Source organism: Mastomys coucha, unplaced genomic scaffold (assembly GCF_008632895.1).
Source record: "Mastomys coucha isolate ucsf_1 unplaced genomic scaffold, UCSF_Mcou_1 pScaffold15, whole genome shotgun sequence".
Taxonomy (NCBI): domain Eukaryota; kingdom Metazoa; phylum Chordata; class Mammalia; order Rodentia; family Muridae; genus Mastomys; species Mastomys coucha.
In genome coordinates, this window is record NW_022196897.1 from 3,662,124 (window position 1) to 3,675,118 (window position 12,995).

General features: G+C 36.6%; 1 protein-coding gene across 1 annotated transcript in view; it reads left to right on the plus strand.

Moving 5' to 3' along the window:
• Positions 1–12,995, plus strand: part of Malrd1 (MAM and LDL receptor class A domain containing 1) — a 694,431-nt gene that overhangs the window by 184,417 nt on the left and 497,019 nt on the right. Inside the window, exon 17 of the mRNA XM_031373295.1 lies at positions 2,923–3,335. Coding sequence (XP_031229155.1) covers positions 2,923–3,335 — 413 coding nt within the window. The remainder of the gene's footprint in view (positions 1–2,922; positions 3,336–12,995) is intronic.

A 12,995-nucleotide genomic window follows, 5' to 3' on the forward strand; every position in this document is an offset into this window, starting at 1 on the left:
TTGAGTTCTTTGTATACATTGGATATTAGCCCTCTATCAGATATAGGATTGATAAAGATCTTTTCCCCGTTTTCAATGGCTATGGTAAGACATGACCAGGTGACTTATGTAAGACAGAGTTTAACAGAGGGCTCACAGTTTCAGAAGATGAGAGTTCCTGACCATTATGGTAGAGAACATGGAAGCAGGCCAGGTAGTCATGGCACGAGAGCTGTATCATAAAGCCAGAAGCACACACCACATGCTACCAAAGGTGGCTGCCTGCTTGGGATTCAACCTGACCCCTCTTCCTGAATCACATTTGCAGCAGATTTCTTTTGTTGCATTAACTCCTTTTTATGAATTGGAACTTTGCTGATGGGGTCGTTTCCTGAGTGGACCACTGTCATTATTCTCTTCCAGTATGGCCTCATTAAGTCTTTTCAACACAAGCCTTGGCCCCAGCAATACATTTCCAGGAACTTATTTTCTCCTCAAAGTGTACATTTTATATTTTTTGGCCTTACTTCCTCTTTTTTATTCTAGATCTGCATGATTATTACTAACTACAGAACAGAGTCAATATAGGCTGCCTTGAAATCTTCTCAGACAACAAGATTAGTTTCAAGTTCTTCAATTATGCCTCCGGGAGATTCTTAGAACAAGGGCAAAAATCAGAAACACTTTTTGCCAGATCTCATAAGAAAGATCTAGGTCAGTTGCTAATATTTTTCCCCTATGAAATCTCTTGAATTGGGCCTCCATATTGTCTTCTAAGCTCCTATTAGGATGGCCCATTAATCTCTGTTTATAGTCTACTTTCTTAGTGCAAAGTACCCAAATATTCCACAGTCCTCCAAGACCAACCATGATCAGATCCTTCAGAGTAATAGCCTATGCCTGGTACCAACTCCTATATCCTACTTTTCTATCACTGCACTAAAATACTATGACAAAGGCCATTTATAGTAGAAAGGGCTTACATTTCAGATTATGAGAGTGTATTACAATAATGATAGGGAACATATGATGCATTATGTTATAGAATTAGTATATACTAGTAATGAAATATAATAAAATAAAAGTATTAGTGGGAAAAGAAATAAAACAGCATTGCTGACACAGTGAAGACTCAACAGGTTTATATTGTAACAGTGGGCAAAATTATACATGAAACAGGGTATGAGGCACACTTAGGAAAGATAGTGTACAATAAGGGGAAAGATCGATGAGCACAAACTGTAAACCATTATAATTGGGGCTGAGATAAGACAGTTTAGACTAAATGGGAATATGGGAATGTACCAAGACGTTTTACAGAGAGAAAGAAATAGTAATGTTCTCATTGGAGGATTGTGATTTAATAGCAGCCATGTAGAGACTTTTGGAGGTTTGGTTGGGAGAAATGAAAATGACTCTCTACGAGTGAGATTTGGGGAATACCACATCAGAATCCACTTGAGTACTTGGAAATATGTAAATTTTGCCTAGTAGACCAGCATTTGTTTGAGATTTCCCACTGTGATGTAAGCAACTTTTCCATGATACCCAGGTGATCCTTAAGTATTTTGAATCATTAGAGAGTAACAGTTTTATTACAATCATTGAGGGAGCTTACAAGGAAAAAAAAACCAGATGTAGGGAGTGGGCAGATGGCTCAGAGGAGAAAGTGCTTGCCTGGAGACCTAAGTGAGTTCAAACCCAGAACCTACATTGAAAGTCTTCTGTAACCATGGCAGTGAGTCTGAGGGTGGAAGAACAGAGGTCGACCTCCTTGGTCAGTTGTATAGCTAATCAGTAGCAAGTGTTGAAGAGATGGCTCAGAAGTGAGTGCTTGCTGTGCCTCAGGAGAACAGGGGTCTTTCTGTATCTCAGAATCTATATAACAACCCCAATGCTGGCATGATCCCTGCATACTAATACCCCAGAATGGAAAGAGTCAGGGACAGGAAAGTTGCTGGGGCTTGTTAGCTGCCAGCCTAGCTTACAACAACAATCTCACAGGGTTCCATAGTCAGCCAGAAAGATACCACCTGAAAACATCAAGGCAGAGTGACAGAGGGAGACACAGATGCCCTCTCCCCCATAGACATGAGGACATGAGGACTTAGCACTCACACACACACACATACACTCACACACACACACATACACTCACACACACACACATACACTCACACACACACACACACACACACACACACACACACACACACACACATACACTCACACACACACACACACACACACACACACACACACAAATAATTATATGGCGGTTGATAGAAAAGGATGGCTGGATATCTGAGATAATATCCATCTCTGCCTCCATACAAACACATGTACCCTCCTGACCCATGTGTATGTACAAAACAGGATCACATGTAATTATATATACTACACACAAACAAGTGCACACACCAAAGATTCTTACTTTGGTAAGAATCCCAGTGCATGATTTGAAAACTATTTGGGTCAATAAGTCAGCAATTCACATGTGACTTCTGAGCTTTGGTGGTTTTGTTTCTTTGTTTTTTCATGTTCCCTGGTTGGCACACTCAGCTAAGTCTGAAATGCACTCACTCAAAAATGTGTTCCAGTCATGATCCTTTGCCTGAGGTGATATAATAGTTGTGCTGGGATTAAACTTAGGTTATCATGCATGCTAGACAAGTGCTCTACCTTTATGCTATACCACCAGCCTGGGGGTTTGTTATCAGAAAGGAAGATGAAAGACATAACAATCTTTAGAAGATAATGCTTTATGCATTTCATCTTCACTCCATGAAATATTATTTGGTGTCTAGTAATGACTCTGCTCATAACTGTGTTTATGTCACATTTGAAAACTACTACAGTTTACCTTTGTGTGTGTCACTGTGTGTTCTTAATCACTCTTATTTCCCCTTATTCTCCTTTGATGATGTTTAATGTCATTTACAGTACCAGAACTACAGTGTGACTTCGAAAATGGAATTTGTAACTGGGAACAAAGTATAGAGGATGACTTCAACTGGACCAGATACCAGGGTCCTACTTCAACAATGAACACAGGCCCAATGAAGGACCATACGCTGGGCACAGTGAAAGGACACTATCTTTACATTGAAACCTCAGGGCCACAGGGTTTTCAGGACAAAGCTATTTTACTTAGCCCCATCCTTAATGCTACTGAAGCAAATGGCTGCACCTTCCGCCTGTACTATCACATGTTTGGAAAGCATATTTATCGGCTGGCTGTCTACCAGAGAATTTGGAGCAATTCCAGGGGACAGCTGCTGTGGCAGATATTTGGGGATCAAGGCAACAGATGGATAAGAAAAGACCTCAGCATTACCAGCAGGAAGCCCTTTCAGGTAGGATAATGGGTTTCATAATATATACTTGAAATGTTTCCTAATGTCTTAGCAGTGTGAAATATCACTGTATTCTTGAATTAAAAGCTGGTGGTATTGGATCAAAGTTACTTTGAAACACATTCATCATTTACAGGAGTGTGTGCTAAGGCTCTTTGAATTGCTTTGCTTCATGACTACCTCAGTAATGTATGCTTAACATCTCCTCAGATGAGTGCTGACACTGGAAACAGCTGCAGGTCCCTCCGGTGTTAAGGGTTTTTTTCTACTGAAATTAAACATGAAGAAAGAAAGAAGAGTTTGGCATAAGATATGAATTTCACAGACTGCAAACTCATAAATATATGCTTTTGAATACATTGTTTGACATTTTAACATTCTGTAGCTGAGATCCAGGCAGAGTATGTTTTTTTTTTCTCATTTACATTTATTTTTAATTGGAATGCATACATTGCATGCAGTTCTGGGTTTCATAAAGTCAGTTTATTTTATGTATGTCAAGTACTTTGACCGTATTTTCCCCTTGTACCTTGTATTTTCTCCTTCTTCATATTTGGTTTGTCTTATGTATATAAAATCTGGAATCCACACATGTTAGGAAACATGCAATATTTGACTTTTTCAGTCTGGCTCATTTCACTTAATATAATTGATTCTAGTTACATCAATTTTCCTATGAATGACACAAATCATTCTTTTTATGGCTGAATAAAGCTATATTATGTATATGTCACTGGTTTTTTTCTCATTCAGCTATTGATTGACATCTAAATTGATGGCATCATTTGGCTACCGTGAATTGTACTTCAGGAAATGGATGTGCAGGAACCCATATGGTAGCTGCCTTACAGACCTGTGCTTACCTGTCGGAGTTCATCTGTTTCCTGTGACCTCTTGGTCCAGCAGTAGTATAGCTGGAATAGAATAGCCATAAAGAAAGTAAATAACAAATGTGATGATTTTAGGGGAAAGGGAACTCTTCTATACTGCTGTTGGAATGTGAATTCATGTAGCCACCACGTAGATCTGCATGAAGCATCCACAGAACTACAATCTAAACTATGCTAAGTAGAAGAGTGCATGCTTGATTAAATAACACATAGCTCCTCTAGTGAAGAACCCAAGTGTGAATCCACAACTCCTCATTCCTTGGGCAATGTTTTGGTTTGGTTGATTGGTGTTGTTTTTAATTCTACAGTTGACTTGTCTTCTAAGACAACCTGGCAAGTTCAAATGCACATGTCTTTTTATAATTTTGCAGAAGACATATGTGTTATGTTTGCTTTTCTTATCAATTCCATTAAGTGATTTAATCAGAAACCCCTTTTCTACATTTCTGTAGATAGAAGGGAGACAGTTTTAGAGAAGTTCTCATTTACCTTCAGCCATAAAAACATGTAAGTAGCAAAGATAAGACTTATTTAAACTAGACAGCATTTGTAAGTAACTGCCGTTTCTCTTTTGACCATTACTTCTCGAAGCCTGGAGTGTAGAGGGCCTTGAGTATAGGTTTTCTCCTGTCTTTTTGTTTTGTTTTGTTTTGTTTTTAAGATTTGTATACATAATATAGTATAAGAAACCTTTTATCTATCTCTGGCTCAAAGATCTATGTTTTGTTTTGTTTTTTTTTATGTGCTAAATTTCTTTCAGTTACCAACACTGGAAGCATTGTCTCCATCTAAGTGCCTAAATCATGTTACCTAGTTTATAGGACACAAACCTTGTTCTGGGCCATCTTTTGACATCAGCTAACAATCACAGGTACCATTGAATATGACTCAGCCAGTAAAAAGTACTTGGGGATTAGTGATTTTTTTTCAGAAACATATAAGTTGAAGACATGATATCTAATCTGCGGCAGGTACTGTGATATCTTTCAGTTCTTCCATAAAGGCATGCTGCAATTCAATCAATAATATTAAGCCATTCATTCTTTTTATTTTTTCTTTCTTTCTTTTTTTTTTTTTTTTTTTTTTTTTTGAGACAGGGTTTCTTTGTATAACCCTGGCTGTCCTGGAACTCACTCTGTAGACTAGGTTGGCCTCAATCTCAGAAATCTGCCTGCCTCTGCCTCCCAAGTGCTAGGATCAAAGGACCACCACTGCCCAGCTCCCATTCATTCTTAATGTTTAGGTCATTTGTAATTCAGACTAAACTCTTACTCAAAGCATTAACTCTTTTTGTGAAGTTTACTCAATAATTGGTTTCCATATGAAAGCAACTTCATAGAGCGGTTGCTATACAGCTGAACTTGGGACTTAGCAAAGCACCCTTTGTCATAAATCCAAACTTGATAGCTGAGTATTGAAACCCTTCATGAGTCACATAAGAAGTGTTCTCTGTGATCTTAACCAACCTATCTCCTAATAAAAGAACTTTTAAATAAATGTTCTTTTATACCCTTTAATGAAACACACTCAGAAAGTGGTAACATAGAATATTTTGAATATTGTATAGGCAGATCAAGGTAGCTAATGTGGAGTCCAATTTAATCAAGAAAATATGTTTCTCCATTGTGTAGAAAGTACTCATAGTATCTGCTCTGAGAAACAATAGAAGAATCAATGCTTTCATTAGCTGTAAGAAAATAAGGGAAATTACTCATTTGCTACCCAGCAGATAAGAGGTTCTCATGAAGTATTTGCTTAAAAGAAAAATTCACAGACATTTTAGGATTATTCACTTAAAATCAAGTGAATAGGATAGAACTGGATTGTATGTGTAGGAGTTCTTGTTTGCCTGTTCTTGTTAGTTGTGTAGCACAGCCAGTAAACACTCTACAAATTGTTACAGATAATTTATTGAAATTTCCAACTGAATTCTATTATGAGTCATTGTCACATACTTGATATGAAATACCATACATATTGAACAGTTCAGTCAATATCACAATCAAGATAATGAATATTTACCACATTTCAGAAATTGCCTCCTGTGCTTATATGAAACATCCTTCAGACTGCTCTTAGCATTTGACAACTACCACCTGTTTTCTGTGAATCTTACATTTTTATATAAAACGAATTCTAGAGCATGAAATCATTCTTCACCTGGCTCATCTAGTACAATTACTTTAAAATTTATTTGTCTATTAGCATGTGTCAATAATTCATTTGGATAAAGCACAGTTTATGAATTAACTTGTTGATTACAATATGGGCTGTTATAAATAAAACTGATTTGAGAAGTTGTATGTTTGTACTCATATAAACAATGACTCATTTTCATAGTTGTATAATCATAAGATGAACAGCTGATTATCTGTATTTGAGAGACTTATGCTTATCTTTATAGGAAACTTTCACTTGGCTTTAAAGTTCAATATTTTTCATTCATATAAACAGTAAATGGTAATGTCACATCTAAGCCAATACCTATTATATTATTAGTCTTTTAAATTTAGCTCTGTTAAGGATGAGGGAAGCATCTAATTGCAGCTTTAACTGAATATACTGTGGTATGATTTATGTTGAACACAGCTTTCATGTGATTAGCTGTCCAGTGAATATGTATTTAGATTATATTTTTCAGCCTTTTGTAATATTTTGAATTTGCCTTATTATTGCATTTTTATATATTATAGATGGAAGTCCTTTAATAGATATGTGATTTACAATACAGTTTTATTACTCTAGAACCTAATACAGGGTCTGTAATTCAGATGTCCAGTTAATGTTTATTGAATGACTATTTGATGGGGTGATGAGCTCATATTTAGTAAGTAGAAAGTTAGGCCTATTTGCTGTACATTAGTTTGATTTTTATCACCTCATACTAAAATAATTTATCAAGAATTTTAAATTGGTAAACTAATTTCTTAGATCATGGCAACAATGGATGACTTTTTAAGAGTATGAATTGGCAATTCTGATGTTTTTTCAGTAAGTTTGAAAGAGCTGGGGAGATGGCATAGTATGCAAACTGCATGCTGTATAAATGTAAGGGACTGAGTTCAAATTCTCAGAAACTGTCAAAAAAGCCAGACATAGTAGTAAATGTCAACATCCCCAATTCTCTTATACTGAAATCTGAGCAGGAACAGGAGAATTCTCTAAGATGTATGGGTCAGCTAGCTAGGTACATTCAGTGGTGAACAAGAGTCCTTGTCCAAAATAAGATAGAAATACAAAAACAAAAGCTGTCCTCTGGCCTCTACACATGCACAGCAGTTTGGAAATGCCTACACGTACACAGACACACACTTAACACGTATGTGTATATACACACACAGACACACATAGAGTAAATTTAAAAAGTTATTCTCTTTTAAAATATGGGTATTATTACTTTATTTGTATTTTATATTCAGTACTCGTGAACTTTACATACAAATACTCATTTTTATTTTGATAGGTTAGTGTAACTTTAAATTAATATTTACATTAATATGATAGTTGTAGTTAACTTCTAAACAGTTAACAGTAGATTTCTTCTCCTTTCCTTGTGACCAAATTACTGATCTCATATCGATTATATAAATAATCTTTGGAAAGTAAAGATTTGGGGATTGGTGAGATGTTTAAGTGAGTCAGGGCTTTTGCTCTTAAGTTTATCTACCCAAATTCTACCCTGGAAACCACATAGTAAGATGGGGAAAATTGTGACTCCAGAAAGCAAGTTGTCTTCTTACTGGCACAGATATGCAAGTCCAGATACTTACAGTAAATAATGAAATAAGTAAATAAATAATGTAGTAAGTTAAAGGAAAAGAAACATGGGGATGTTTATACTTGTTCATTTTTATTAAAAAAAAATTCAACCCCCTCCCCCTATACACCCTGTGGCAAGCACTCTAGTTCCTCAGATTAGCTGGCATTAATATTTTTCTTCGGTTTTATTTCTCTAGTTTGTTTAATCCTTTGTTTTTTGTACTATCTTATTTTATTTTATTACTATTTTTATAAGTATGTTTGCTTTCTAAGAAGAGACAGAAAATGGTGCGTTCAGATGGAAGGGGAGGTAGGGATGGTCCTGGAGGAGTTAGGCGAGGGGAAACTATAATCTTAATATATCATATAAAAAAGATTTATTTTCAGTAAAAGAAAACTAGAAAGAATATTGCTATGGTGAATTGTACAAGCCAGAGTGGGCTTTAATTGCACCATCAATCTGTACATGACATACATGGACCTTGTTTTTGCAATGGAAGCTTTGTCATGGAATTACATCCATCAACTGGGAAGTGCTGTATGGTCCTACTCGTTCACTCTATGGAAGGAAAGGAAGCTGCCATATTTAAAATCTTACAGGTGTTGAGGAATGAAAGCTAGGCTTTAGTTCTCTTACTCAGTGATCTTAACATTGTAGCATATTTTGTCCTCATTACCTATATGATTAAACAAATGCAGGTTAGATATGAAAAACAAAATACTAAAGATCTATTTGTTGCAAATGTAACATTGTCTTGAGCAATTTGATGTCTTTACCTATTATTCAGGAACTCAAACAATATATTCAGTAATTAGTGTAGAAAAGTAATTACTTTGTCTGATCCAACCATTATCCTGGTTGTCTAAAAAACTATGTTTATTCATGAGCTGTGGAAAAATGACTCATTTATCCCAAAAGTCTGGCATTAAAAATGAATGACTTGTGTAAAGCTGTCTATGTTTTCCATGCTACTTTCTTTGTAGAGCATTCTCAGATTTTCTGAGCCATAATAAATTATGATCTAAAACCACAAGAGAACACTGGTATTTAGATATTGTAACCTAATATCTCCATACATTGTGGAATGTATCTGTTTGTTGCAGAATTTCATATTCAATTTTAGAATAATATGACATACTAATATTCTTTCTATAATAATTATTAAACTCTATACAATACTGCAAAAGCAATGGTTGATTTAGAGATGCTATAGGTTATAATGAGTGCCTATCCTAAGTGTAGTTTTTCTTTTTTAGCTGATGCAGACTTGGAAATGAGCCTCTAGGCATGATGCAGTTATTGCATACAAACATGTAACTCCTAATGTTAATGTCATCATATGTTCTGTGTCTTCTAGAACATTGCTATCGAACCAACATAATAATCTGTGGCCCTAGAATTTTCCCATCAAGCACTGTCCTCAGTGGGGCTTACTTAAAAGCTAAACATGTGACCATGATTTGTTGTTTCCTATCAGGGGACTCTGACTGCTCTAACTAAGTGATTTATAACTAATGTGCTCAATGAGGCTTCTTTTTTGTATTAAACAAAAGTAATTCAAAATTTCTCAGAACTCAACAGTTTCCAGCATGCTTTTGAGGTGAGACAACCTACTTTTTCCTGGTACTGAACCATCGGCACATTTCCATGAAAAATCAGTTCAGCAAAGTGGCATCTCTTGGGAAAAGCCTGAGGGATTCATATGTCAAAAAAAAAGAAAGAAAGGCATTCAAGACAGATTCAGTTGCAGAGGCTGTTGAATTCAATAAGAGAAGGGATACTTTATCACAGCTATTTTGAAAAGTATCCTAAAGTTTAACTTCTAAGGATGTTTTAACTTATATACTCAGCATACTACTGAATTATGAAAGGAAAATTCTAGCCATAAATCCTTCACTGCATACATCATCACTTAGATGACACCAAGCAATTCACATTGCGACTCACATTGAAGTCTAGGTACATAATGAAAAATAACTTTCTCATGTACTTACTATATGATATCTTCAGCTACTTTAGTGGTTGGCTCACCAAAAATGTTACATCAAAATCATAAAAGATTATATTTTAATTTATTTATATTTAAAATTAATATGAAAGCTGAAGCAACAGTTTGACATTAAAAGTACCCTTTGCTCTTGTAGATAATCAAAGTTTGATTGGCAGTATCCATGCCAGGTGTCTCACAATTGTTTGTAACTCCAGATCTAGGAGCATAGTGCTCTTTTCTGGCTTCTACAGAACCTCCACACTCCACACTCCACAGGTAGGAAGGAAGGAAGGAAGGAAGGAAGGAAGGAAGGAAGGAAGGAAGGAAGGGAGAAAGGAAGGAAGGAAAGAAGGAAGTGAGGAAGGAAGAAAGTCCAAAAAATCACTTTCACCAAATACTTGGCCCAGTATGTTCTAGTACCACCAGGTTTGAGAATCTTTGCTTTGTGTAGTTTTCCATCCTGCCTGAAGACAGAACATGCCTTCTTATATTAAATTGATCTCTTTCCCCTTTGCTTTCCTCCTGTAGGTTTAAGTTGTTGGTTGGATTCTGTGCACATGACATTTACTGAGAATGTTGCAAAACCCCAGTATATTCCAATTTATTGACTGTCTGACAATACATAATCCAGTGATCTTTACTGGCAGCTCATTTTTTCCCCTAATTTCTCCACCCCAAACCCCAGAAGAATGTAATTGTATATAAAGTAGACCCAGGACAGGGACATGGGCTTTCGAAGAAGAGGTGCCCCAACCTTTAACCATTGCCATGTAATGTTTCTATCCACAAGTACAAAAGAGGGGCAGAAAGTCTCACAGTATGTTAAGGAAGCTCAGGGTTTTGTGACAGCCTCATCTGTAGCTATCCTTGGCTGCAGACAACTTCCTGAATAAATCAGAAAGACTTTAATTACCTTCTGGAAATCTACTTTAATAATATTAATAACAGAAATATTTTCAGATAGATTCTATAGTGAAAGATGTAATACTATTTTAATTAATTAATGTTTTGATATTTCACACATGACACATGCATATAAAATGGTGTGTCATATTTAATACTGCTCAGTAAAAATGCTAAAGTTATGTTGTAAATAAGGCAGGGACAAATTTAACAAAATGATGTACAGAAATGCTGTCACTTCCCATAACATTTTTCTTCCAAGTGTCTATAGTTTACTAGAATGTACACAGAAAGGTTTTAGATGTAGTTCTCTGACATACACTCTCAGTTAACCACACTCAAAGATGTGTGATTTTGCACTGCTCCCTCACCTTGGGCTAGCACCTTCAAATCATCATAGGTTCTCCAGCTTCGAACGTTATCACCGCATTTTGTAATAATCTATAAACACACAAACGCACACATATACATATACTCATATATGTGTACACACACATGCACACACACACAAAAACTATGCAATATTTCAAGCACACAAAGAACAGTAGGCAGAGAAGTAGAGAAGTCAGTCAGTGATGACCAGTTAGCCAGATAGGCTGAAAACACCATCCTGCAGGAGGCAGCAAAGCTAACATCTTAAGTTCAAAGCTGCCCTGGACTAAATGGTGAGCTTCTGTCTCAAAACAGAAAACACTAAGAAAGCAAGCAGTTACCACAAAAGCAAAGATAGCAAGGGGGCCAGTAATTATTCAGAAAACAAGTCCAATATCCTCAATCCACTCTTTTTATCCCCACGAGCTTCTTACTACTTCCATAAAACTAAATGGAATCCATTTATTAAACTCTCTGTAATTACAGTAGGATGTTATTAAGAATTATATTCTTTGGAGATATGCAGCAAAGTGTGAAATGGATATATATCCATAAAAGAATCCAAATGTTTATATAATAAAGGACAGAAAAGAGAAATATTGTAGATATTAGAAATGACACTTTGGGACAAGCCTCAGAAGTGGCAGGGCAGCCGGCTCAGGATCCTTTCTACCTCCGTCTTCACCTAGAGGAGGTTCTGCATATCCACATCCCTCTCTGCCCCTTCCCAGGAAGCAGAGAGCTTGCTTTCCAGGAGTGCTCCAACCCAGAGATTCAGGAGAAGACAGGACCAGCCAGGAGGCACAGGCCTCAGGAGTAGCAGGGCAGCCAGCACAAGATCCTTTCCACGTCCATCTTCAAATAGAAGGAGGTTCTGCAGATCCAGAACCCTCTCTGCCCCTTCTCTGCAAGTGGAGAGCCTGTTTCCAAGGTTTGTTCTGACCCCAGGACTCAGGAGGGACAACTAATCCACAACCCACTGCACACAAATCTTACCTGAGGAGAGCTGATCTCCCAGAAGTGTTGACACAGGCTTACAGACCCACAGGAGGAACAAGCTCCAGCCAGAGACAGCAAGAACATCTAACACCAGAGATCAACAGATGGTGAAAGGCAAATGCAAGAATCTTACCAATAGAAACCAAGACTACTTGGCTTCATCAGAACTTAGTACTCCCACCACAGCAAGTTCTGGATATCCCAAAACACCAGAAAAGCAAGATTTGGATCTAAAATCATATCTCATGATGGTGACAGAGGAATTTAAGAAGAGCATGAATAACTAACTCCCTTAAAGAAATACAGGAGAACACAAGTAAACAGGTATAAACCCTTAAAGAGGAAACATAAACATCCCTTAAAGAATGATAGGAAAACACAAGTAAAAAGTAGAAGTCCTTAAAGAGGAAACACAAAAATCCCTTAAAAAATTACAGGAAAGCACAAACAAACAGGTGAAGGAACTGAACAAAATCACCCAGGACCTAAAAATGGAAGTAGAAACAGTTAAGAAATCACAAAGAGAGAAAACTCTAGAGATAAAAATCCTAGGAAAGAAGTCAGGAACCATAGATGCAAGCATCACCAACAGAATACAAGAGATAGAAGAGAGATCTCAAGCACAGAAGATACCATAGAAAACATTGACACAACAGTCAAAGAAAACACAAAATGCAAAAAGACCCTAAACCAAAACATCCAGGGAATCCAGGACACAATGAGAAGACCAAACCTAAAGATAATAA